Genomic DNA, 27,449 nt, shown 5'->3' on the forward strand with positions numbered 1-27,449 from the left:
CTTTGGTACATGTATGTATGCTAAATGTAAAGGAGGATAGGGAGGGAAAGATAGTTGCAGTGGGAAGTGCCAAGAAAATGACCGTGATGAGTGAGAAAAATGGAGGAGAAATAAAGAAGGATGAAGTGAAGGCAGTTGTTAAGATGATGAAAGCAGGTAAGGCACCTGGTCTGGATGGATGCCATGCAGAATATCTAAAAAAAGGAGGTACAGTGATGGTGGACTGGCTGGTGAAGTTATTTAATGTTTGTTGGAGAGAGGGTAGAGTGCCGGAGGACTGGAGGAATGCCTGTATAATTCCACTTTACAAGGGAAAAGGGGACAAGTGTGAGTGTAGTAGTTTCAGAGGGATTAGCTTGTTAGGTGTAGTTGGATGCGTTATGTCGCCCTGGCTGTTCAACTTATACATGGATGGGGTGGTGTGAGAGGTAAATGCAAGGGTGGTGGGTCAGGGATTGGAGATACATATACCAAGGCTTTTTCCCCCTTACAAGGGAGGTAGCCAAAAAGGAAAAGGCATCAAATCATTCCCACCCATTCCATCCCTGAATACACTCCACACCCCTCCACCCTCCCTCTTATCTTAGCACCTCCTGGATGACGGGTCATCCCTGCACCTTGTCCACTACCCTGGGTCAGAAGCAGTGTCGCAAGACACAGCACATCCACAGCAAGGCCGCTTCATTAAATCGGCGACCCCCCCTCTATGTCCCCCCATGCATAAATGAAAACGGGAAGAAATCCTTTCGGGCTCCATCAAATTTTGCTCACACATACTACCTCACCCCCCATCCCCCCGCCCATTCCACCTCATGCATCACAACATCATCCATATACAACCATTCTCCATTCACCCCTGTCTTCTGTCCTCTCCCGTCCTTCCTCAACAGACATTCCCCTCTTCCCCCAAGCCCCCTTCACCCCATCCATCCACCTCATCCTAGGACGTCCCCTCATGTTCACTCCCTCCACATCTGCCTTCCATACCTCTTTTACTAGTTTTTCTTCACTCATTCTTTCCATGTGTCCAAACCATCCTAATATTCTTTCATCAACCCTATCTCCCAACTCCCTTTCCACCCCCGTTCTTCTCCTCACCTCCTCATTTCTCACTCTATCTAGCCTAGTAACCCCCATCATACTTCTCAGACACCTCATCTCAAACACATTCAAACTCCTTCTCTCTTCCTCTCTTATGTTCCATGTTTCTGCCCCATACAGTGCTGTTGGCACAATCACTCCTTCATACAGTCTCCTCTTAGCATCCATTCCCAAATGTCTATTCCTCATTACACTCTTCAATCCACCTAGGCATTTACTTGCTTCTCTCAATCTACATTCTACCTCCACCTTCACTCCACCTTTTCCTGCCGCATTTGCACCCAAGTATCTAAAACTATCCACTTCCTCCAGTCGCTCTTCCTTAATGCTCACTTCCAGTCTACTGCCACTTTCACCCCTTGTACATCTCATCACCTTACTTTTACCCACATTTATCTTTAGCTTTCTTCTATCACATACTCTCCCAAACTCTGTCACCAACTTCCTCAGTCCCTCCTCTGATCCTGCCACAAGCGCAATGTCATCAGCAAACAACAGCTGGCTCACCTCCCACTTTTCTCCATTTTCTTTAACCATCTCCAATCCCTGACCCACTACCCTTGCATTTACCTCTCGCACTACCCCATCCATGTATAAGTTGAACAGCCAGGGCGACATAATGCATCCTTGACGAAGTCCCACCTTTACCTCAAACCACTCACTCTCTCCATTTGTAATCCTGACACAAGCTCTACTACTCTCATAAAAACTCTTGACAGCTCCTAGAAGCTTTCCTCCTATCCCATATATCTGCATAACCTCCCACAGTGCCTTTCTGTCTACCCTATCATAAGCCTTTTCCAGATCCATAAAAGCCCAAAAAACATCCTTCCCCTTTCCTATAGCTTTCTCACATATTTGTCTTACCACAAAGATCTGATCTACACAACCTCTACCTGTCCTAAATCCACACTGTTCCTCACCAATTACTCCCTCTGTTCCTCTCCTAATCCTCTCAATCAAGATCCTCCCATAAGCCTTCCCAACTACACTTAACAAGCTAATCCCTCTGAAACTACTGCACACACTTGTCCCCCTTTCCCTTGTAAAGTGGAACTATACAGACACTCCTCCAGTCCTCCAGCACTCTACCCTCTCTCCAGCAAACATTAAATAACCTCACCAGCCAGTCCACTATCACTGTACCTCCTTTTTTTAGACATTCTGCATGGCATCCATCCAGACCAGGTGCCTTACCTGCTTTCATCATCTTAACAACTGCCTTCACTTCATCCTTCCTTATTTCTCCTCCATTCTCCTCACTCATCACTCTCATTTTCTTAGCATTTCCCACTGCAACTATCTTTCCCTCCCTATCCTCCTTCACATTTAGCAACTCCCTAAAATATTCTGCCCATCTTCCCCTTACTGCCTTCTCTTCCATTATCATCTCTCCATCTGCACCTTTTACCTTTTCTTCCCTACTTGATTCGCCTCCTCTTCCTCTCTTAATTTCTTTCCAAAACATCTTTTTATTACTTTCAAAATTTTCTGTCATACTCTTACCCCATTTTACTTCTGCTCTCCTCTTTGCCTCCTTTACCTTTTGCTTTACTTCTCTTTTCTTTTCTTTGTACCTCTCATATGACTCCCTTGTCCTATTTTGTAACCAATCTGTGAAAGCTCGCTTCTTCTCTTCTACAACCTTCTTCTCTTCTACAACCTTCATCCCACCATTCACTACCCTTCCATTTCCTCCTGTCCTTGTTCCACACACCATCTTTGCACACTTTGTGACTCCCTCCTTGAACCATCCCCATTCCTCCTCCACACCTAGCTCTACTCTGTCCTTCACTCCCTCCCACTCCTCCTTCAGCTTCTTGTACTCCTTCTCCTTTTCCTTTTCATTTAAAGAGTTCACTCTAAGCACCTCCCTACCTTTTGTCCCTTTCCTCTTTCTCCATCTGATGGTTAAAGAAAATGGAGAAAAGTGGGAGGTGAGCCGGCTGTTGTTTGCGGATGACACTGCGCTTGTAGCAGGATCAGAGGAGGTATTGAGGAAGTTGGTGACAGAGTTTGGGAGAGTGTGTGAAAGAAGAAAGCTGAAGATAAATGTGGGTAAATGTAAGGTGATGAGATGTACAAGGGGTGAAAGTGGCAGCAGACTGGAAGAGAGCATTAAGGGAGAGCGACTGGAGGAAGTGGATAGTTTTAGATACTTGGGTGCAAATGTGGCAGGAAAGGGTGAAGTGGAGGTAGAATGTAGATTGAGAGAAGCGAGTAAATGCCTTGGTGGATTAAAAAGTGTAATGAAATAGACATTTGGGAATGGATGCTAAGAGGAGACTGTATGAAGGAGTGATTGTGCCAACATCACTGTATGGGGCAGAAACATGGAACATAAGAGAGGAAGAGATAAGGAGTTTGAATGTGTTTGAGATGAGGTGTCTGAGAAGTATGATGAGGATTACTAGGCTAGATAGAGTGAGAAATAAGGAGGTAAGGAGGAGAACAGGGGTGATAAGGGAGTTTGGAGATAGGGTTGATGAAAGAGCATTAGAATGGTTTGGACACATGAAAAGAATGAGTGAAGAAAGACAAGTTAAAGAGGTATTGAAGGCAGATGTGGAGGGAGTGAACATGAGGGGACATCCTAGGATGAGGTGGATGGATGTGGATGAAGGGAGCTTTGGGGAAAAGGGGAATGTCTGTTGAGGAAGGACGGGAGAGGACAGAAGACAGGGGTGAATGGAGAATGGTTGTATATGGATGATGCTGTGATGCATGAGATGGAATGGGCGGGGGGATGGGGGCTGAGGTAGTATGTGTGAGAAAAATTTGACACGGCCCTAAGGGATTTCTCCCCGTCTTCTCCTTTTCTGCATGGGGGGATGGAGAAGGGGGGTTGCTGATTTAATGAAGCAGCCTTGCTGTGGATGTGCTGTGTCTTGTGACACTGCCTCTGACCCAGGGCAGTGGACAAGGTGCAGGGATGACCCATCATCCAGGAGGTGCTATGAGAGGGAGGGTGGAGGATGGAAGGGGTTGGAGTGTATTTAGGGATGGAATGGGTGGGAATGGTATTATGCCTTTTTTTTTTTTTTTTTGGCTACCTCCCTTGTAAGGGAGAAAAAGCCTTGGTATATGTATGTATGTATTGTGATGGGGGAAAAGAATGCTGTCACCAAGTATTCCCACTTGGATTGTAAGAGGCGAGAAAAATGGGACGGGGTTTGGGACTAGGCATCCTTCTCCCTGTAGGCCCACAGGGGACTTTCCTAAAACAAGTAAAGGCATAAGAGGGTCTAGGAGTTTTCCAACCAGCACCCTAAGGTTTGGGTCTTTTAATGTGCATGGATGTGGTACATATGAGAGTAAAAGGGAAGAGATAGGTAGTATGTTTTTGAGAAGAAAGTTGGATGAGTTGGCTTTGAGTGAAACTAAGTTGAAAGGGAAGGGTGAGTGTGAGTTTGGGAGTGTAGTTGGGAGGTTCTCAGGAGTGAAGAGAGGGCAAGGGAGAGAAGGGGTAGCTATACTAGTAAGTGAAGAGATAGGTAAATGTGTAGTGGAGCGGAAGGAGGTTTCTTCAAGGTTAATGTGTATGAAGGTGAAACTGGGAAAGGAGATGTGGGTTTTTGTAAGTGCATATGGGCCTGGTAGTGAGAATGAGTGTAGAGGAAAGGGAGGCTTTTTGGATAGATTTAAATGAGTGCATAGAGGGATTAGGGAGGAATGTCAGTGTAGTAGTATTGGGAGACCTTAACCACTTCCATATGGTGACGCCTACGTAGGCGGCATGAGGAGCAAGTGGGTACTCGATGATTCCGACGTCGGCATCTTGATTATATTTATTGTAGTCGTACGTACGTAATTTCCATTCTCTCTAAACTGGCTTCATCAATTTTCTATGGTTATCAAAATACACGGGTGAAAGAAAACGAATGATTGAGCACTGACTTTATTTTTTATAATGCGATTATTATGACGCAACATCGCACATCGGGCGGCTAATGCTGCCAGACGTGCAATGTGCCCCGGAGTGAAGAGGTTAATGCTAGTGGTGGGATGAGGAGACAGAGAATGTTATCGAAGGGAAGCGAGTTTTCACAGAATGCGAGAGAGACTTGGGAGTTCTAATGAGTCTGGACCTTAAAACCAGGAAACAGTGCATTAGTGCCAGGAATAAAGCTAACAGAGCATTAGGTTTCATTGCTAGGATGGTAACAAATAGAAGTGTAGAGGTAATTATTAAACTCTATGTAGCGATAGTTAGACCCATCCTTGACTATGCGGTACAGTTTTGGTCTCCATCCTACAGAATGGACATCAATTCACTAGAATCAGTACAGAGAAGAATGACCAAAATGATACATGGACTCAGAAATATGCCTTACAAAGAGAGGCTTGGCACCTTAACTTACACTCTCTGGAAAGACACAGAGTGCAGGGTGATCTAATAGAGGTGTTCAAGTGGATCTAAGGCTTTAACAAGGGTGATGCAAACAAGATCATCATATTAAAACAACAGAGCAGGACTCGCAGTAATGGTTATAAACTGGACAAATTTAGATTTTAGAAGAAAATAGGCAAGAATTGGTTTACTTATAGGGTGGTCAACGAATGGAATAAACTTAGTAACCATGTAGTAAGCGCTGAAACTATCAGTTGTTTTAAGAAACGATTAGACAACTTTATGGATGGGGATGACAGGTGGTAATGGATATGGAGCTGCCTAGTGTAGGCCTTATGGTCTCTTGCAGTCTCCTTCATTCTTATGTTCTTATGTTTGAATGTGTTTGAGATGAGGTGTCTGAGAAGTATGATGGGGGTTACTAGGCTGGATAGAGTGAGAAATTAGGTAGGTGGTGAGGAGGAGAATGGGGTGGTAAGGAGTTGGGAGATAGGGTGGATGAAAGAGTATTGGGATGATTTGAACACATGGAAAGAATGAGTGAAGAAAGACTAGTAAAAGAGGTATGGAAGTCAGATGTGGAGGGAGTGAACATGAGGGGGCAACTTAGGATGAGATGGATAGATGGGGTGAAAAGGGCTTTGGGGAAGAGGGGAATGTCTGTTGAGGAAGGATGGGAGAGGACAGAAGACGGGTAAATGGAAAATGGTTGTATATGGATGATGCTGTGATGCATGAGGTGAAATGGATGGGGGGATGGGGGCTGAGGTAGTGTGTGAGAAAAATTTGATGCCGCCCGAAGGGATTTCTCCCCGTCTTCTCCTTTTCTGCATGAGGGGACGGAGAGAGGGGGGTTGTCAATTTAATGAAGCGGCCTTGCTGTGGATGTGCTGTCTTGCGACACCGCTTTTGACCCAGGGCAGTAGACAAGGTGCAGGGATGACCCTTCATCCAGGAGGTGCCAAGTTAAGAGGGAGGGTGGAGGGAAGTGGATTATATTAGGGATGGAATGGTTGGGAATGGTTTTTATGCCTTTGTTTTTTGGCTACCTCCCTTGTAAAGGGGAAAAAGACTTTGGTATATGTATGTATATATGTATTGTGATGCATCATCATTCATCAGGCAGCTGATGCTGCCCACAGTACTTTGATTTGTATCGAAGAGGTAGGGAAAGAGACTGGAGGAAGTGGATTGCTTTAGATACTTGGTTTTGAATATGGTCGAAAAGAGAGGAGTGTAGGTAGAATGTAGATTGAGAGAAGTGAGTAGATGCCCTGGGGGATTAAAAAGTGTAATGAGGAATAGACATTTGGGAATGGATGCCAAAAGGAGATTTGATGAAGGAGTGATTGTGGCGACTGTACTGTATGAGGAAGAAGAATGGAACATAAGAGAGGAAGAGTGTTTGAGATGAAATATCTGAGAAGTATGGTAGGGGTTACAAGGTTGGATAGTGTGAGAAATGAGGAGGAGAGCAGGGGTGGAAAAGGAGATGGGAGATGGGGTTGATGAAGGAGTATTGTGGTTTGGACACATGGAAAGAATGAGAGAAGAAAGATTATTAAAAGAAGTGTAGAAGGCATAGGTGAGGAGAGTGGGGGATTACCAAGGATGAGATGGATGGATGAGGTAAAAGGGGCATTGATCAAGAGGGGAATGTCTTGAGAAAGGAAAGAAGGCAGAAGATAGGGGTGAGTGGAGAATAGCTGTGTATAGATGATATTGTGATGCATGGAAGGGAGTTGGTTGGGGGTAGGGGAGGGTTAGGGAGTGGTTATGTATGAATATTTTGACACAGCCCAAAGGGATTTCTCCCCATCTTCAATGTTACTGCACGAGGAGACTGAGAGGTGGGTTCACCGATTAATTTCTTCCATACAATGACACCTACATAGGAACGAGTGGGTATATGAGGATGCTGACATCAGTGTCTTGATCACATTTATTTTGTAGTTGTAGCTGAGTGACCCCCGAATTCTGTGATTTGGCTTGATCACATTTTTTGTGTTTATTATTACTCAGAGTGAAAGAAAACGAGTAATACAGCAATGGCTTAATATTTTATAATGCAAGTAGCATGATGCATCATCATACATTAGGCATCTAATACTGCATATGAGAATTTGACTCATATTGAAGATGTTAAGTGAAGCGACCTAGCTCTGGATGTGCTGTGTCTTGCTGCATTGCTTCTAACCCAGGGTGATGAGCAAGATGCAGGGATGACCTATCATCCAGGATGAGCCAAGATGAGAGGGAGAGAAGGGTGGTGAATGGGAGTGGAATTATACCTTTTGACTTTGGTTACCTCCCTTGTAAGGGGGGGAGCCCTTGGTATATGTATGTCTGTATTATGTGGTATGGGTGGTAGGTTTTTGTTTTTATATCAACAAAACATTTTTGGAAGGGGAATGTTAAGTTTTTTAAAGTGATTACAGAATATTGACATTACATTGTTTGTTTTCAGCCGCATCTGGGACACCACATCTGGTCAGTGTTTAAAAACCTTAATAGATGATGACAACCCACCAGTTTCATTTGTTAAATTTTCACCAAATGGCAAGTATATCCTTGCAGCTACACTCGACAACACTCTGAAACTATGGGATTATAGTAAAGGAAAATGTCTCAAAACATATACAGGCCATAAGAACGAAAAATATTGCATATTTGCAAATTTCTCTGTCACTGGTGGAAAGGTAAGAATTACAAATATTATGTTTACCAGAGAAAAATTTTCTACTTGAATTCTGAAATAAAGTATTGAATTAATAAGCTTTTTTTTGTGAGAGTAAAAGGGGGATTAATTGGTGAGAACAGTGTGGGTATAGGACAGTGGATCAAATTTTTGTGGTAAGACAGATATGTGAGAAAGTTTTAAGAAAAGGTAAGGAAGTTTTATGGGCCTTTATGGATTTAGAAAAGGTTTATGACGGGATAGACAGGAAGGCACTGTGATAGGTGTTGCAAATATATGGGATAGGAGGAAAGTTGTTAAAAGCAGTCAAGAGTTTTTATGACAGTAGTAGACCCCTGTGTTAAGAAGAAAAGAGAAGAGAAGTAAAGCATACAATAAAGGAGGCAAAGAGGAGACCAGATGTGAAATGGGGTAAGAGTATGACAGAAAATTTTGAAAGTAATAAAAAAGATGTTTTGGAAAGAAATTAAGAGAGGATGAGGACGCGAATCAAGTAGAGAAGAAAAGGTAAAAGGTGTAGATGCAGAGATGATAATGGAAAAGAAAGCAGTAAGAGGAAAATGGGCAGAGTATATTTGGGAGTTGCTAAATGTGAAGGAGAATAGGGAGGGAAAGGTAGTTGCAGTGGGAAGTGCTAAGAAAATGACCGTGATGAGTGAGGAGAATGGAGGAGAAATAAGGAAGGATGAAGGGAAGGCAGTTGTTAAGTTGATGAGAGCAGGTAAGGCACCTGGTCTGGATGGATGTCATGCAGAATGTCCAAAAAAAGGAGGTATAGTGATGGTGGACTGGCTGGTGAGGTTATTTAATGTTTGCTGGAGAGAGGGTAGAGTGCTGGAGGAATGTAGGAATGCCTGTATAGTTCCTCTTTACAAGGGAAAAGGGGACAAGTGTGAGTTTAGTAGTTTCAGAGGGATTAGCTTGTTAAGTGTAGTTGGGAAGGCTTATGGAAGGGTCTTGATTGAGAGGATTAGGAGTAATTGGTGAGGAACAGTGTGGGTTTAGGACAGGTAGAGGTTGTGTAGATCAGATTTTTGTGGTAAGACAGATATGTGAGAAAGCTATAGGAAAAGGTAAGCATGTTTTTTGGGGTTTTATGGATCTGGAAAAGGCTTATGACAGGGTAGACAGGAAGGAACTGTGGGAGGTATTGCAGATATATGGGATAGGAGGAAAGCTTCTAGGAGCTGTCAAGAGTTTTTATTAGAGTAGTAGAGCATGTGTCAGGATTAGAAATGGAGAGAGTGAGTGGTTTGATGTAAAGGTGGGACTTCGTCAGGGATGCGTTATGTCACCCTGGCTGTTCAACTTATACATGGATGGGGTGGTGTGAGAGGTAAATGCAAGGGTGGTGGGTCAGGGATTGGAGATGGTTAAAGAAAATGGAGAAAAGTGGGAGCTAAGCCAGTTGTTTGTGGATGACACTGTGCTTGCAGCAGGATCAGAAGAGGGATTGAGGAAGTTAGTGACAGAGTTTGGGAAAGTGTGTGAAAGAAGGAAGTTGAAGATTAATGTGGGTAAAAGTAAGGTGATGAGATGTACAAGAGGTGAAAGTGGCAGCAGACTGGAAGTAAGTATAAAGGAAGAGAGACTGAAAGAAGTGAATAGTTTTAGATACTTGGGTGAGAATGTGTCAGGAAAGGGAGGAGTGGAGGTGGAGGTAGAATGTAGATTGAGAGAAGCAAGTAAATGCCTTGGTGGATTAAAAAGTGTAATGATAAATAGATATTTGGGAATGGATGCTAAGAGAAGATTGTATGAAGGAGTGATTGTGCCAACAGCACTGTATGGGGCAGAAACATGGAACATAAGAGAGGGGAGTTTGAATGTGTTTGAGATGAGGTGTCTGATAAGTATGATAGGGGTTACTAGGCTGGATAGAGTGAGAAATGAGAAAGTAAGAAAGAGAACGGCATGGAAAGGGAGTTGGGAAATAGGGTCAATGAAAGATGGTTTGGACACATGGAAAGAATGAGTGAAGAAAGACTAGTAAAAGAAATGTGGAAGGAGTGAACATGAGGGGGCGACCTAGGATGAGATGGATGTATGGACGGGGTAAAAGGGGCTTTGGGGAAGAGGGGAATGTCTGTTGAGGAAGAACGGGAGAGGACAGAAGATAGGGGTGAATGGAGAGTGGTTGGATATGGATGATGTTCTGATCCATGAGGTGGAATGGGTGGGGGATGGGGGGGTGAGGGAGCATGTGTGAGAAAAATTTGACACAGCCCAGAGTGTTCTCCCCATCTTCTCCTTTTCTGGATGAGGGGAAGAGGGAGGTGTCACCGATTTAATGAAACGGCCTTGCTGTGGATGTGCTGTGTCTTGTGACACTGCTTTTGACCCAGCGCAGTGGACAAGATGCAGGGATCTGTCATCCAGAAGGTGCCAAGATAAGAGGGAGGGAAGAGGGTGGAGGGATGTGGAGTGTGATAGGGATGGAATGGGAGGGAGTGGTTTTTATGCCTTTGTTTTTGGGCTACCTCCCTTGTAAGGGGGATAAAAAGACTTTGGTGTATGTATGTATTTATTTATTTATTTTCTTATTGTAGTTATTGTATCTATTGAATGGAGAATGGTTGTATATGGATGATGTTGTGATGCATGTGGTGGAATGGGTGGGGGATGGGGGTGAGGTAGTATGTGTGAGCAAAATTTGACACAGCCCAAAGGGATTTCTCCCCGTCCTCTCCATTTCTGCATGGGGGGGACGGAGAGGGGGGTCTCCGATTTAATGAAGCGTCCTTACTGTAGATGTGCTGTGACTTGCGACACTGCCTCTGACCCAGGGCAGTGGAGAAGGTGCAGGGATGACCTGTCATCCAGGAGGTGCTAAGATAAGAGGGAGGGTGGAGGGGAGTGGAGTGTATTTAGGGATGGAATGTGTAGGAATGATTTTATGCCTTTTTCTTTTTGGCTACCTCCCTTGAAAGGGGGAAAAAGCCTTGGTATATGTATGTATGTATTATTTATTTATTTATTTATTTTTTTATTTTTTTTCCCTCCAATCTTACTATTATATCTTGATAACTAGTTTTTAAATGGGTTTCTACAATATGATTAATTATTTCTACAGTGGATAGTGTCAGGATCAGAAGATAATCTTATATACATATGGAATCTACAGACGAAAGAGATTGTACAGAAGCTTGAAGGCCATACAGGTAAGTTTCATGGCATAATTTTCTTTCCTGATATGCATTGATATATGTTGGCATCCAGTGTTTTATTTTCAGTCCCTGCTATATGTTGGCATCCAGTGTTTTATTTTCAGTCCCTGCCTCATCATGTAGGGTTTTGCTAAGGGTGTACCTTTTGCAATGTGGGAACAGGGATAGGTACTTGCATATGGTAGTGATTCAGGATGGATGGTAGAGCCAGTCAGCATTATAGAGGTGCAGTCATTAGAGGGCTGACATTTGTTAAGCATACCATATGACAACAAATGACCACAGATCTTAAATAGTGTGCATGTGGCCATTTCAATGCACATAATATGGAAATGCAGTTAACTCCTGAATTATGTCCAGGTTACCTTCCAGAATAGGTCCCATATCAAAATCACTACAGGGTGGCCTTGAGTTACAATGGAGTTCCCTTCTTATGCAACATTGTAAATTGAATTTTGGCATAAGTCAGAACCAACTAAAGTAAGCCCCATCCATGGTAACTGCTTTCCATTTCTTCAATCCACTCCCATTTTTATTTAGGAAACATATTATTTTGAGACAATTTTTTATTGTTTTTTATAGTATTTTTCATACTGATTATGGAAATAACTTTTATTTTTATCTATTACCAATATTTTACTTGAAATTTTATTTTGAAGATACCATTTCCAGTAAAAACAAGATTACTCGTCTTCCCTTTTTATTGTCTTTTTCCCAACTTTAGAATTAAAAGTAAAAGAAAATTACACATTTATTTTACTCTTTTTGAGCTGAGGGAGGAGTGGGAAGGAATGAAGGATAGAGTAAAGCTAGGAGTAGAGGAATGGGGATGGTTCAAAGAGGGATTCACAAAGTGTGCAAAGATGGTGTGTGGAACAAGAAGGACAGGAGGAAATAGAAGGAAGGGTAGTGAATGGTGGGATGAGGAAACAAAGAAGATTGTTGAAGAGAAGCAGCGAGCTTTCACAGATTGGTTACAAAATAGGACGAGGGAGTCATATGAGAGGTACAAAGAAACGAGAAGTAAAGCAAAAGGTAAAGGAGGCAAAGAGGAGAGCAGATGTGAAATGGTGTAAGAGTATGACAGAAAATTTTGAAAGTAATAAAAAGATGTTTCGGAAAGAAATTAAGAGAGGAAGAGGAGGCGAATCAAGTAGGGAAGAAAAGGTAAAAGGTGCAGATGGAGAGATGATAATGGAAGAGAAGGCAGTAAGGGGTAGATGGGCAGAATATTTTAGGGAGTTGCTAAATGTGAAGGAGGATAGGGAGGGAAAGATAGTTGCAGTGGGAAATGCTAAGAAAATGACCATGATGAGTGAGGAAAATTGAGGAGAATTAAGCAAAGATGAAGTAAAGGCAGTTGTTAAGATGATGAAAGCAGGTAAGGCACCTGGTCTGGATGGATGCCATGCAGAATGTCTAAAAGAAAAAGGAGGTACAGTGATGGTGGACTGGCTGATGAGGTTATTTAATTTTTGTTGGAGAGAGGGTAGAGTGCTGGAGGACTGGAGGAATGCCTGTATAGTTCCACTTTACAAGGGAAAAGGGGACAAGTGTGAATGTAGTAGTTTCAGAGGGATTAGCTTGTTAAGTGTAGTTGGGAAGGCTTATGGAAGGATCTTGATTGAGAGGATTAGGAGAGGAAGAGAGGGAGTAAGTGGTGAGGAACAGTGTGGATTTAGGACAGGTAGAGGTTGTGTAGATCAGATTTTTATGGTAAGACAGATATGTGAGAAAGCTATAGGAAAGGGGAAGGATGTTTTTTGGGCTTTTATGGATCTGGAAAAGGCTTACGACAGGGTAGACAGGAGGGCACTGTGGGAGGTTTCACGGATATACGGGATAGGAGGAAAGCTTCTAGGAGCTGTCAAGAGTTTTTATGAGAGTAGTAGAGCATGTGTCAGGATTAGAAATGGAGAGAGTGAGTGGTTCGAGGTAAAGGTGGGACTTTGTCAAGGATGCGTTATGTCGCCCTGGCTGTTCAACTTGTACATGGATGGGATGGTGCGAGAGGTAAATGCAAGGGTAGTGGGTCAGGGATTGGAGATGGTTAAAGAAAATGGAGAAAAGTGGGAGGTGAGCCAGCTGTTGTTTGTGGATGACACTGCGCTTGTGGCAGGATCGGAATAGGGATTGAGGAAGTTAGTGACAGAGTTTGGGAGAGTGTGTGATAGAAGAAAGCTGAAGATAAATGTGGGTAAAGTAAGGTGATGAGATGTACAAGAGGTGAAAGTGGAAGCAGACTGGAAGTGAGCATTAAGGGAAAGTGACTGGAGGAAGTGGATAGTTTTAGATACTTGGGTGCAAATGTGGCAGGAAAAGGTGGAGTGAAGGTGGAGGTAGAATGTAGATTGAGAGAAGCAAGTAAATGCCTTTGTGGATTAAAAAGTGTAATGAGGAATAGACATTTGGGAATGGATGCTAAGAGGAAATTGTATGAAGGAGTGATTGTGCCAACAACACTGTATGGGGCAGAAACATGGAACATAAGAGAGGAAGAGAGGGGGAGTTTGAATGTGTTTGAGATGAGGTGTCTGATAAGTATGATAGGGGTTATTTGGCTAGATTGAGTGAGAAATGAGGAGGTGAGGAGAACAGGGGTGGAAAGGGAGTTGGGAGATAGGGTTGATGAAAGAGTATTAGGATGGTTTGGACACATGGAAAGAATGAGTGAAGAAAGACTAGTAAAAAGAGGTATGGAAGGCAGATGTGGAGGGAGTGAACATGAGGGGACATCCTAGGATGAGGTGGATGGATGGGGTGAAGGGGGCTTTGGGGAAGAGGGGAATGTCTGTTGAGGAAGGATGGGAGAGGACAGAAGACGGGTGAATGGAGAATGGTTCTATATGGATGATGTTGTGATGCATGAGGTGGAATGGATGGGGGGCTGAGGTAGTATGTGTGAGCAAAATTTGACGCAGCCCGTCTTCTCCTTTTATGCATGAGGGGACGGAGAGGGGGTGTCGCCGATTTAATGAATCGGCCTTGCTGTGGATGTGCTGTGTCTTGCGACACTGCTTCTGACCCAGGGCAGTGGACAAGGTGCAGGGATGACTCTTCATCCAGGAGGTGCTAAGATAAGAGGGAGGGTGGAGGGGAGTGGATTGTATTGAGGGATGGAATGGGTGGGAATGATTTTATGCCTTTTTCTTTTTGGCTACCTACATTGTAAGGGGGAAAAAGCCTTGGTATATGTATGTATGTATGTATGTATGTCTTATTCTACAATTGGTAATCCAGAATTTCCTGTGAATGTAATCATGATTGTAGAGAAAGCATGTTTTGTTCCGACACATCATGTCGACACCAATGTCGTAAATCCTTCTCCTCATCCTCACTTGAGAGAGAATAGCCATTGTCAGATGAACTTGCACTCTCATCTAATGTATCCAAGCTTCCAATTGATGCTTCGTATTCATTCTCATCTTCTGAGCTCGACATATGGGCATAATTCATAAAAAACAAGTAAGTGTATGTGTGCAAAATCAATGATTCTGTTTCATTTGACTGACATCTTATCACTAACAAGTGCATCCCAAGACAGAAGAGACATAGCTACCAGTAGTGGTGGGCAGCTACCGGTGAAATTACCGGTTTTATCGGCAACAAACTTAATGATAGGTTACCGACAAAAATTCTGCTACCTGTAAAGCTTCATTAACCGATAACTCGATAAGCTATACCATAACACTCAGAGAGCGGTAACTTCGGTAAGCACATCTCGGCTTGGTGGTACTGAGTGAACGAAAATGTATACACCACACCCACCCTCAGACACCCTCCAATGGAGATGTGCTTACCGAAGTTACCGCTCTCTGAGTGTTATGGTATAGCTTATCGAGTTATCGGTTAACGAAGCTTTACCGGTAGCAGAATTTTTGTCGGTAGCCTATCATTAAGTTTGTTGCTGATAAAACCGGTAATTTCACTGGTAGCTGCCCACCACTACCGGCCTCCATTCACTCACTCGCGCGGTAGATACTAGATAGCATACTATAGTAGCACCAATTAAAGTATGACCTTTTCCCTTTACAATGACATAACAATAAAAACAATATGTAAAATAGAACCAGAGATATAGCTTATTAAAGGACAAAAATATTGATTTTTCTAACTCGACTCGAACTTGTGACGTCACTACTACCTCACGAGTCTTTTACCGGTAAACTGTCGGTAATTTCGGTAACTGTATTGTTGTTCACCAATAATTTCGATATTGAAATTAGCGGTATTTGCCCAGCACTAGCTACCAGACATATGATTCACCGAGTATACTCATTGACAGCTGGGAATGGTCCTAATTCAATGATTATACTCTTCTGTGTATGTTTTTGAAACATGTTTGGACGAGTTTTCTCATTGCACTCTGAAAAGGAAAAATTGGGTGAAGACGATTTTACTCGTCCTTGCCGGGTAAGGGAATAAGCTTGGGAGCCAGTGAGGGTAAAATGTATCCAAATTAACAAAACAAAGCAAATGAGAGTGAATGATAAGTACATACATATACCAAAGACTTTTCCCCCATACAAGGGAGGTAGCCAAAAAAGAAAGGCATAAAAACCACTCCCACCCATTCCATCCCAAACATACTCCACTCCCCTCAACTCTCTTCCCTCCATCTTATCTTGGCACCTCCTGGATGATGTGTCACCCCTGCATCTCATCCACTGCCCTAGGTCAGAAGCAGTGCCGCAAAATGGTACACAACCAAGACTAACCAATGCTTCCTTCTTTGGTTCATCATCATATGATGACATGTATCTGCAATGCACTCATGAACTTGCATTTTTGTGTAATTAAAATAACAAGGGAAAGGGGGACAAGTGTAAGTGTAGTAGTTTCAGAGGGATCAGCTTGTTAAGTGTTGTTTGGAAGGCTTATGGAAGGGTCTTGATTGAGCAGATTAGGAAAGGAAAAGGGAGTAATTGGTGAGGAACAGTGTGGGTTTAGGACAGGTAGGGGTTGTGTAGATCAGATTTTTGTGGTAAGACAGATATGTGAGAAAGCTATAGGAAAAGGTAAGGATGTTTTTTTGGCTTTTATGGATTTGGAAAAGGCTTATGACAGGGTAGACAGGAAGGCACTGTGGGAGGTATTGCAGATATATGGGATAGGAGGAAAGCTGTTAAGACCAGTCATGAGTTTTTATGACAGTAGTAAAGCTTGTGTTAGGATTAGAAATGGAGAGAGTGAATGGTTTGAGGTAAAGGTGGGACTTCATCAGGTATGTGTTATGTCACCCTGGCTGTTCAATTTATACATGGATGGGGTGGTGCTAGAGGTAAATGCAAGGATGGTGGGTCAGGGATTGGAGATGGTTAAAGAAAATGGAGAAAAGTGGGAGATAAGCCAGTTGTTGTTTGCAGACAACACTGCTTGTAGCAGCATTAGAGGAGGGATTGAGGAAGTTAGTGACAGAGTTTGGGAAGGTGTGCAAAAGATAGAAGAAAGTTGAAGATAAATGTGGGTAAAAGTAAGGTGATGAGATGTACAATGGGAGGAAGTGGCAGCAGACTGGAAGTGAGTATTAAGGGAGGAAGTGGATAGTTTTAGATACTTGGGTGTGAATGTGGCAGGAAAGGGAGGAATTGGGGCAGAGGTAAAATGTAGATTTAGAGAAGCAAGTAAATGCCTTGGTGGATTAAAAAGTGTAATGAGAAAGAGACATTTGGGAATGGATGTTAAAAGGAGATTGTATGAAGGAGTGATTGTGCCAACAGCACTGTATGGGGCAGAAACATGGAACATAAGTGAGGAAGAGAGAAGGAGTTTGAATGTGTTTGAGAGGAGGTGTCAGAGAAGTATGATAGGGGTTACTAGGCTAGATAGAGTGAGAAATGAGGAGGTTAGGAAAGGGAGTTGGGAAATAGGGTGGATGAAAGAGTATTAGGATGGTTTGGACACATGGAAAGAATGAGTGAAGAAAGACTATTAAAGAAAGAGGTGTGGATGGCAGAGGTCAAAGGAGTGAACATGAGGAGTCAACCTAGGATGAGATGGATGGATTGGGCATTGGGAAAGGGGAATGTCTGTTGAGGAAGGATGGGAGAGGACAGAAGATGGGTGAATGTAGAATGGTTGTAAATGGATGATGTGATGCATGAGGTGGAATAGGTGAGGGATGGGGGGTGAGGGAGCATGTGTGAGAAAAATTTTATGCAGCCTGAAGGGATTTCTCCCCATCTATTTTTCTGTATAAGGGGACGGAGAGGGGGGGTCGCCAATTTAATAAAGAGGCCTTGCTGTGGATGTGTTGTGTCTTGCGACACTGCTTCTGACCCAGAGCAGTGGACAAGATGCAGGGATGACCTGTCATCTAGGAGGTGCCAAGATAAGAGGGAGGGATGAGGGTGGAGGGGAGTGGAGTGTGATAGGGATGGAATGGGAGGGAGTGGTGTTTATGCCTTTGTTTTTTGGCTACCTCCCTTGTAAGGGGGAAAAAAGCCTTTGGTATATGTATGTATGTATGTGGTCGATAGGGACACCCATTTAGACCCTAAAGTATCAACTCCATGTTACTAAGCAGTTTTTAGCCCCACAATAACATATATCTGCAAAACATACCAGTGTCTTTCTGTGTACCTTGTCATAAGCCTTTTTCCAATTCCATAAAGGTCCAAAAAAATATCCTTGCCTTTTCCTAAAGCTTTCTCACGTGTCTGCCTTACCACTAAAATCTGATCCATGTAACTCCTACCTTTCCTAAACCCACACTTTTTCTCACCAATTACTCCTGTTCCTCTCCTAATTCTCTCAATCAAAACCCTCCCATAAGCCTTTCCACCAGCACTCAACAAACTGATCCCTCTGAATCTACTACACTTGCATTTGTCCCCTTTTCCCTTGTAAAGTGGAACTACACAGGCACTCCTCTAGTCTTCTGGCACTATATCCTCTTTTAGACAAACATTAACCATTTCAGTACAAGTCAAATTCTCTCATGCATCGTTGGCTGCCATATGTACAATTCATCACACTACTCATTTTATAAAATATAAAGTTACTTGTTCTCTTTTACTCTGAGTAATAGTAAACACAGAAAACATGATCAAACCAGTTCACAGAATCTAGGGATAACACATGTACAACTACAATAAAAATACATAATCAAGACACCATTACCAGCATCCTCATGTACCCATTCGTGCTTAATGACACCTATGAAGGCGTCATTATACCAAAGTGGTTAAACAACCTCACCATATTTGTACCTCCCTTTTTTAGACACTACGGATGACAGCCATCTAACCCAGGTGCCTTACCTGCTCTCATCACTTTAATAACTGCTTTCACCTCTGTTTTCTTATTTCTCCCCAATTATCTTCATCAATGTTATTTTCTTAGGACCTCCCACTGCAACTATGTTTCCCACCCAATTCTCCTTCACATTAACCCCTTCCATATGGTGCCACATACGTAGGCGTCATGAGGAGCAAGTGGATACGTGAGGCTGCCATATCGGCGTCTTGATTATATTTATTGTAGTTGCCCCTCCGTAATGACATACTCTCTAAACTGTCTGTAATCACATTTTCTATGGTTATCAAAATTCACGGGAGAAAGAGATTACGATCGATATAAGCGGTGACTATATTTTATGATGCGAGTATTATTACGACACATCGTACGGCTGGCATCGGCTGCTGCCCGCGAAATTTAAGGCCCGTACTGAAGAGGTTAAGCAACTCCCTAAAATACCCTGTTCATCTTCCTCTTACTGTCTCTTCCATTATCATCTATGTGCACCTTTTACCTGTTTTTCTCTACTTGATTTGCCACCCCTTCCTATCTTGATTTCATTCCAAAGCATCTTTTTATTACTTTCAATTTTTTCTATCGTACTCTTCCCCCATTTCACATCTGTTTTACTTCCCTTAATTTTTCTTTGTACCTCTCATGTTTCTCTTATCCAATATTGTAGCCAGTCTGTGAATGCTCAATTCTTCTCTTCTAATACTTTCTGTGCTTCATCATCCCACCACTCACTACCCTTCCTTCTATTTCCTCCCCTCCTCTTTGTTCCACACTCCATCTGTGTACACCTTGTGACTCCCTCCTTGAAACTTCCCCATTCCTCCTCCACTCCGAGTTCTACTCTGTCTTTTCCTTCCTCCCCCTCTTCTCTCAGCTTCTTGTACTCCATCTACTTTTCTTTCACACTAGCAGTTTACTCTAAACACCTCCCTACTATTTGTCCTTTTCTCTTTCTCCATCTACTTTTCTTTCACACTTTAGCAGTTTACTCTAAACACCTTCCTACTATTTGTCCTTTTTCTCTTTCTCCATCTATCCTCCACTCTCAACTTCCCCCACTATAATAATAGTAGTAAGTGATAAATGAATACATAAATCAGCAAAGGATGTACAGGGACAAATACTGCCAGCATTGTATCTACAAAAGAGCAGAAGTTGAGACTCATAAACCAAGGACTCTCTGTAGATTAATTTTTTCATGAGAAACAATGATAATGAATGGGAAATAGATTAATCACGGAGGAGTGCAATGTTGAACATTCCCTTATTCTGTTCTATAATAGTTGACCTTCAAATAATGCACCTCTTTATCCTCAATATATTCCAGTCCTTTAGTTGGTAGGTGATATCCCAGTGTGTTATTCATGTGTCGAAGTCATTACAGTATTTATTTTATTTTATTTTTTATTTTTATTTTTATTTATTTATTTTTTCCCTCCATGTGATATTTCACTGATGTAAGACTCGTTACATCCCTGACACAAAATCTTGTAGACCCCAGCTTTGATGCAATCATCCTTTTTCTCTTTCATTTTTATATCTATTATTATAATTGTTACTGATCTTGTTGTTGTCTTGCTAGTTTTGCTTACCTCCATGATTCTTTGAGCTTCCAAGCTAGAATTATAGCAGTGTTGCTGGTTGGTAGTATAATCCTAGTGGTTGGTTAATTGTATTGATGATGATTTCCCATTATTTTTTTTTCTTCCTGATGGGAACAAGGGGGCTGGTACCTGGTCTCCGCAATATGCCCAGATATTCACTAGTTTTACTCACTTTCTTAAGAGAAAGACCAAGAATGAGGTGGGGATTGCAATGAAGAGGAATTGCATGCAAGTGTAATATCTGTCAAGCAGGGAATGAAGAGGGCAAGAGAGATGTGAATGAAGAATGTGAATGGAAATCAAACAGCCCAAGGGGGATTTCTTCTTCTCTGCACTATTTTCTCAAGTGGATGAAAAAACATGTAAAGAAGTGGTGGGGGTAAACCAGCTTAAGCTGAACAGCACTTTTGTGGATGGATATGTTTTGCTGCATAGCCAGTGACCCAAGAAATGTGGCAGAAGGCTAGAATGGCCTTTCATCCACAGGGTGCTAAGATGGATAGGGTAGTGATTGGGTTTTTGGATAGGTGTGGCTTTGATTTGACCCCTTCCCTTACAATGGAAAGAGGCTTTTTGGTATGTGTTCTTTGTTGATATTGTTAACTTTATCTTTGTCATTTATATCTATTTTCCATATGTTCAGTTCATATTTTTTCATTCCACAGATGTTGTCTTGTGTACTGCTTGTCATCCAGCACAAAATATTATTGCTTCAGGAGCTCTTGAAAATGACAAAACCATCAAACTGTGGAAGAGTGATACATAAAAGACACAATTTGTAGAAAGAAATCCGCCAGTTTAATTGGAAAGAGAAATAAGTTCATTCTACTTCAGCATTCCCAAGTTAAACTTCCAGAAGATTTTTATGAAGGATGAACTTGTAATTTATAACTACATATGATTTCAAAGGTTTTATGTGTAGATCAATTAGAAACATAGTAGACTGAAAAATTATGATAAATTGGATAACCATTTAACTTACCATATTCTTGGGTAATAATCTGTCAGGCTTAATATTGCTGTAAGTAGAATGTTTTGTTTTAGATTTTGTACTGATATGTTCATGGAAAGGGACAAATTAGTAAAAATATGCCAGGTTTATGCTTATCAGCTGGCATTTACACTTCTTGTTCCACTGTGTATTATATTTGATATAAAAATCTTGTAAATTTTATGTCTTCATACCCTTATTGGCTCTGAAATTGATATGAGCAAAAAATATACCATGTAATGAAAAGATTTAAATTTCTGTTCCAGATTTTGCAAGATCTTTGAAAAGAGTATGTACAAGGAGTCACAATATGTCCTTTTTCCCATATGAAATGTCAATATAGCGGTATTGGGAGATCTTAATGCTAGGGTAGGGAATGAACCAATAGATGGAGTAGTTGGGAAGTATGGAGTTCCAGGAAAAAATTGTAATGAAGAGTTGATGGTGGAGATGTGTCTCGAAAGAGAGTTGATGATAGCAAATACAGTATTTAGGAAGAAAGTCAAGCATAAGTACACATGGGAGAGGGTGGTAGATAGGGGTTTAATGGACTACATAATGGTAACCAGGAGAAGAGTGGGAAGAGTTTTGGATGTACATGTTCTAAGGGGAGAGAGTTGGAGAATATGAGGTATAATTTTTTGGTAGAAGCTAAGTTGAGAGTGAAGGATGGATGGAGAAAGGAAAAGGACAGAAAGTAGGGAGGTGCTTAGAGTAAACTGCTTAAATGAGAAAGAAAAGATGTACAAGAAAAAGCTGAGAGAGGAGTGGGAGGGAGTGAAGAATAGAGTAGAACTAGGAGTAGAGGAGGAATGGGGTTGTTTCAAGTACAGTAAGTCCTCGTTATACAATACATATGCATTCCTGAAAACCTTCCTGCAAATTTAGATTACTGTATGCCGAACCCATTATAACATGTAATGATAGGATATGGCAGACGTACCTTCTCCCTGCTCTTTTCTCTTCAAAATATCTAGTGGATACCATATCTGTGAATTTTTCTTACAGTAAATAGAATCGAGGGTAGTAATTACCAAATATCGTAACTGTAAATTTACTGGATAAAGAATTACCATATAAAGAAGAGAATGCTACCACCAAGTCTTTCCACTTGAGTCGTAAAAGGCGACAAAAAATGGGACGGGGGATGGAATTAGGAGTCCTGCTACCTGTAGCCCCAAAAAGGGACATTCCTTAAAAAAAAAAAAAAAAAAAAAAAAAAAAAAGTAAAGGCATAAGAGGGTCTGGGAGTTTTCCAACCAGTACCCTAAGGTTTGGGTCTTTCAATGTGCATGGATGTGGTACAGATGAGAGTAAAAGGGAAGAGATAGGCAGTATGTTTGTGAGAAGAAAGATGGATGTACTGGCTTTGAGTGAAACTAAAATGAAAGGAAAGGGCAACTGTGAGTTTGGGAGTGTAGCTGGGAGGTACTCAGGAATGAAGAGGGGACGAGGGAGAGAAGGGGTGGCTATACTAGTAAGTGAAGAGATAAGTAAATGGGTAGTGGAGTGGAAGGAGGTTTCATCAAGGTTGATGTGTATGAAGGTGAAGCTGGGAAAGGAGATGTGGGTTTTTGTAAGTGTGTATGGGCCTGGTAGTGAGAAGAGCATAGAGGAAAGGGATGCTTTTTGGGTAGATATAAATGCTTAGAGGGATTAGGGAGTAATGTCAATGTAGTTGTATTGGGAGACATTAATGCTAGGGCAGGAAATGAACCAATAGATGGAGTGATTGGGAAGTATGGAGTTCTAGGTAAAATTGTAGTGGAAAATTGATTGTGGAGATGTGTATTGAAAGAGAATTGATGATAGCAAATACAGTGTTTAGGAAGAAAGTCAAGCATAAGTACACATGGGAGAGAGTGGTGGATGGAAGGGTGGTAGATAGAGCATTAATGGACTATATAGTGGTGACCAGGAGTATGGTAGGAAGAGTTAAGGATGTACATGTTCTAAGGGGAGAGAGTGGGGGAATATCAGATCATTTTCTGTTGGAGGGTAGATTGAGAGTGGAGAAAGAGGAAAAGGGCAGAAGATATGAAGGTACTTAGAGTGAACTGCTTGAATGAGAAAAAAAAGGAGAATGAATATAAGAAGAGGCTGAAAGAGGAGTGGGAGGGAGTAAAGGATAGAGTAAAACTAGGAGTGGAGGAGGAATGGGGATGGTTCAAGGAGGGAGTCATAAGGTGTGCAAAGATGGTGTGTGGAACAAGGAGGGTGGGAAGAAATAGAAGGAAGGGTAGTGAGTGGTGGGATGAGGAAGCAAAGAAAGGTGTAGAAGAGAAGCAGGCATTCATAGATTGGCTACAAATTAGGACAAGGTAATCATATGAGAGGTACAAAGTAAAGAGAAGGGAAGTTAAGCATAAGATTAAAGGAAGCAAAGAGGAGAGCAGATGTGAAATGGGATAAGAGTATGACAGAAAATTTTGAAAGTAATAGGAAGATGTTTTGGAAGGAAATTAAAAGAGAAAGAGGAGGCGATTCAAGTAGAGAAGAAAAGGTAAAAGGTGCAGATGGAGAGATGATAATGGAAGAGAAGGCAGTGAGAGGAAGGTGGGCAGAGTATTTTAGGGAGTTGCTAAATGTGAAAGAGAATAGGGAGGGAAAGGTAGTTGCAGTGAGAAGCACTAAGAAAATGAGTGATGAGTGAGGAAAATGGAGGAGAAATAGGGAAGGATGAAGTGAAAGCAGCTGTTAAGATGATGAGAGCAGGTTGTTGTTGTTGTCGTTCCCTAGACTGTCTGTCCGAGCAGTCCCGTCTCCCCAAGGAAGGCCACAGCTGAAACTGGGTTTTCCCACAAATCCTTTATAGAGTGTATGTTGTGTTGTTTGCATGCATGATTGTGTATAATGCAGTCTTCCATTATGTGTTGTATGGTATGGGTTGAAGTGTTACATCCTTGGCAGCTGTTCTCAATGCGGTCATCCAGCCTCTTCTGGTAGCTTAGAAGTGCTAGTTGGTGGCTGCACTGCAGTCTGGCCAAGTGGACTCTGTCCTTTCGTGGGAGAGAGGATTCAGAAGAGTGGATATCAGGGGGTCTGGCATGCAGCAATGTGTTGTCTTTCAGTGTGTTAACCACTTCACTCCGGGCCAAAATCTCGCGGGCAGCATTAGCTGGCAGACGTACGATGTTGCGTCATAATACTCAGATCATAAAAAATAGTCACCGCTTATATCGATCATTCTCTCTTTCACCCGTGAATTTTGATAACCATAGAAAATGTGATGAAGCCAGTTTAGAGAGTATGTCAGTTATGCAGGGACAACTACAATAAATATAATCAAGACGCCGATATGGCAGCCTCGCATATCCACTTGCTCCTCATGCCGCCTACGTAGGCGGCACCGTATGGAAGAGGTTAACCCCTTCCATACAGTGCCGCATATGTAGGCGTCATGAGGAGCAAGTGGATACGTGAGGCTGCCATATCGGCGTCTTGATTATATCTATTGTAGTTGCCCCTCCGTAATGACATACTCTCTAAACTGTCTTCATCACATTTTCTATGGTTATCAAAATTCACGGGTGAAAGAGAGAACGATCGATATAAGCGGTGACTATATTCTATGATGCGAGTATTATAAGACACATCGTACGGCTAGCATCGGCTGCTGCCCGTGAGATTTTAGGCCTGTACTGAAGAGGTTAATGGAGTGGTGAGTGATATGATTATGAATATGTTTCCGGAGGCTGGTATTTGGTGGTTGTGGAGGAAGAGAAGAGAGTATCTGTGTGTGATACAGGTCTTTGGGTGTTGTTTTAATGTTTCTGGGTGTGTGTGGGTGTTCTGCTATGTAGTGTAGTGGGTGTGATGTGTTTGTGGTGGCTGCGGCAAGTGTTTGTGTGCCTCTCATGTCGAGGTGGTCCTTGACTTTGAGAACTTTTGTTTCATGGTGTAAATGGTCTGTAGGTGTTGTATTTGTGCAGCCTGTAATTGTTTTTAGGGCTTTGTTTTGTATGATTTGAAAGGTGTTGTGGTGTGTCACTGAGATTAGGAGCCCATGCAGGACTCGCATAATTCATCACTGATCGTATGCATTGTTTGTATATTGTTATATTAGTTTCTTTGTTTTGTCCAAATGTTGTTCCAGTGATTGACTTAAGTACGTTAAGTCTAGGTGTGCATTTGTTTTTTATGTTTGTGATGTGTTGTTTGAAAGACATGGATGTATTGTATGTTACACCAAGAATTTTCGGTGTGTTTGTGTGTGGTATTAGTGTTGCTGATATAGAGATGAGGTATGTATTTGTGTTCTTTTGTCCAGTTGGTGAGAAGTGTTGCTGTAGATTTGGTTGGAGCTATTTTGAGTCTGTTTGTGATGAACCAATGTGTTGAGTGTATCAAGGTATGGCTGGATTATTTCTGCAGCTTTGTCTGTGTTACGATGTGTGCATGTGATTGTTATGTTATCTGCGTAGGAAGAGATTTGTATTTCTGAGGTGTCTGGTGTGAGTAAGTCATGCATGTATAGATTAAAGAGTGTGGGGGATAGAACAGAGCCCTGTGGTACTCCATTCTTAATGTTTCTGATGTGCGATGATTGGCCATTATATGACACATAAGCATTCCTACCTGCCAGATGATTGGCCAGCCATCTTTTGGTGTTATTTTGCATGTCTGTGTTATATATTTTATTTGTTAGGTTGTGTGTGTGTGGGGGGGGGATAGAATCAAAAGCTTTACTAATGTCTAATATTATAAGAAGTGTTCTGTGGTGGGGCCTATCTGAATTGATGCCATCTAAAATTCTTTGTGTGACGTTTATCAGGAGTGTTTGTGGAGTGTAGTCGCCTAAAACTGTGTTGTGAGTCAGCAAGGGGAATATGTGGTGTGACAAGTTTAAGTATTAGGCATTCAATGACTTTAGAGGGGGGTGCAGAGAAGTGTGATTGGGTGGTGCGATGTTGGGATTGTTGGGTCTTTGTTCGGTTTTGGAATGGTGATTATTTTACCATGCTTCCAGATGTCGGGTATAGTGATGTATGAATAGCTGTAGTTTGCAATGATTGTGAGTGCGTGTATACCTTGTGGTCCAATGTGTTTTAGGTGGATGTTACTTATGTTATCAGGGCCACAGGCAGATGAGTGCTTGAGATTATGTATTATGTGTTTTGTCTGACCGTCTATGAAGGGTGCATAGTCTGAGTCTGTGGGAAAGTCTTTCTTATGTCGAATAGTGCGTCGGTCGTCAGGGTGAGAAGTGAGATGGCTTGTCTGTGCAAAATGACGTATGAGTGTGTTTGCTTGTTGTCTGTTTGAGGGTAGATTGTCTGTTGTTGTTGTTGTTGTTGTCGTTCCCTAGACTGTCTGTCCGAGCAGTCCCGTCTCCCCAAGGAAGGCCATAGCCGAAACTGGGTTTTCCCACAAATCCTTTATAGAGCGTATGTTGTGTTGTTTGCGTGCATGATTGTGTATAATGCAGTCTTCCATTATGTGTTGTATGGTATGGGGTGAAGTGTTACATCCTGGGCAGCTGTTTACAACGCGGTCATCCAGCCTCTTCTGGTAGCTTAGAAGTGCTGGGTGGTGACCACACCGCAGTCTGGCCAAGTGGACTCTGTCCTTTCGTGGGAGAGAGGATTCAGAAGGGTGGATATCAGGGGGTCTGGCATGCAGCAGTGTGTTGTCTTTCAGTGTGTTAATGGAGCAGTGAGTGATATGATTACGAATATGTTTCCGGAGGCTGGTATTTGGTGGTTGTGGAGGAAGAGAAGAGAGTATCTGTGCGTGGTAAAGGTCTTTGGGTGTTGTTTTAATGTTTCTTGGTGTGTGTGGGTGTTCTGCTATGTAGTGTAGCGGGTGTAATGTGTTTGTGGTGGCTGCGGCAAGTGTTTGTGTGCCTCTCATGTCGAGGTGGTCCTTGACTTTGAGGACTTTTGTTTCATGGTGTAAATGGTCTGTAGGTGTTGTATTTGTGCAGCCTGTAATTGTTTTTAGGGCTTTATTTTGTATGATTTGAAGGGTGTTGTGGCGTGTCTCACTGAGATTAGGAGCCCATGCAGGACTCACATAATTTAACACTGAGCGTATGCATTGTTTGTATATTGTTATATTAGTTTCTTTGTTTTGTCCAAATGTTGTTCCAGTGATTGACTTAAGTGCGTTAAGTCTGGGTGTGCATTTGTTTTTTATGTTTGTGATGTGTTGTTTGAAAGACATGGATGTATCGTATGTTACACCAAGAATTTTTGGTGTGATTGTGTGTGGTATTAGAGTGTTGTTGATGTAGAGATGAGGTATGTATTTGTGTTCTTTTGTCCAGTTGGTGAGAAGTGTT

The 27,449-nt window shown here is 42.1% G+C and overlaps 1 protein-coding gene across 1 annotated transcript in view; it reads left to right on the forward strand.

Moving 5' to 3' along the window:
- wds (WD repeat-containing protein wds) overlaps positions 1 to 21,344 on the forward strand; it is a 62,795-nt gene extending 41,451 nt beyond the window's left edge. Inside the window, exons 7-9 of the mRNA XM_076199386.1 lie at positions 7,920 to 8,151; positions 11,224 to 11,311; positions 20,841 to 21,344. Of these exons, the coding sequence (XP_076055501.1) occupies positions 7,920 to 8,151; positions 11,224 to 11,311; positions 20,841 to 20,941 (421 nt within the window). The 3' untranslated portion in view covers positions 20,942 to 21,344. The remainder of the gene's footprint in view (positions 1 to 7,919; positions 8,152 to 11,223; positions 11,312 to 20,840) is intronic.
- The last annotated feature ends 6,105 nt before the right edge of the window (positions 21,345 to 27,449 follow it).

Source organism: Oratosquilla oratoria, chromosome 16 (genome assembly GCF_046742065.1).
Source record: "Oratosquilla oratoria isolate Oo_2021 chromosome 16, ASM4674206v1, whole genome shotgun sequence".
NCBI classification, from domain to species: domain Eukaryota; kingdom Metazoa; phylum Arthropoda; class Malacostraca; order Stomatopoda; family Squillidae; genus Oratosquilla; species Oratosquilla oratoria.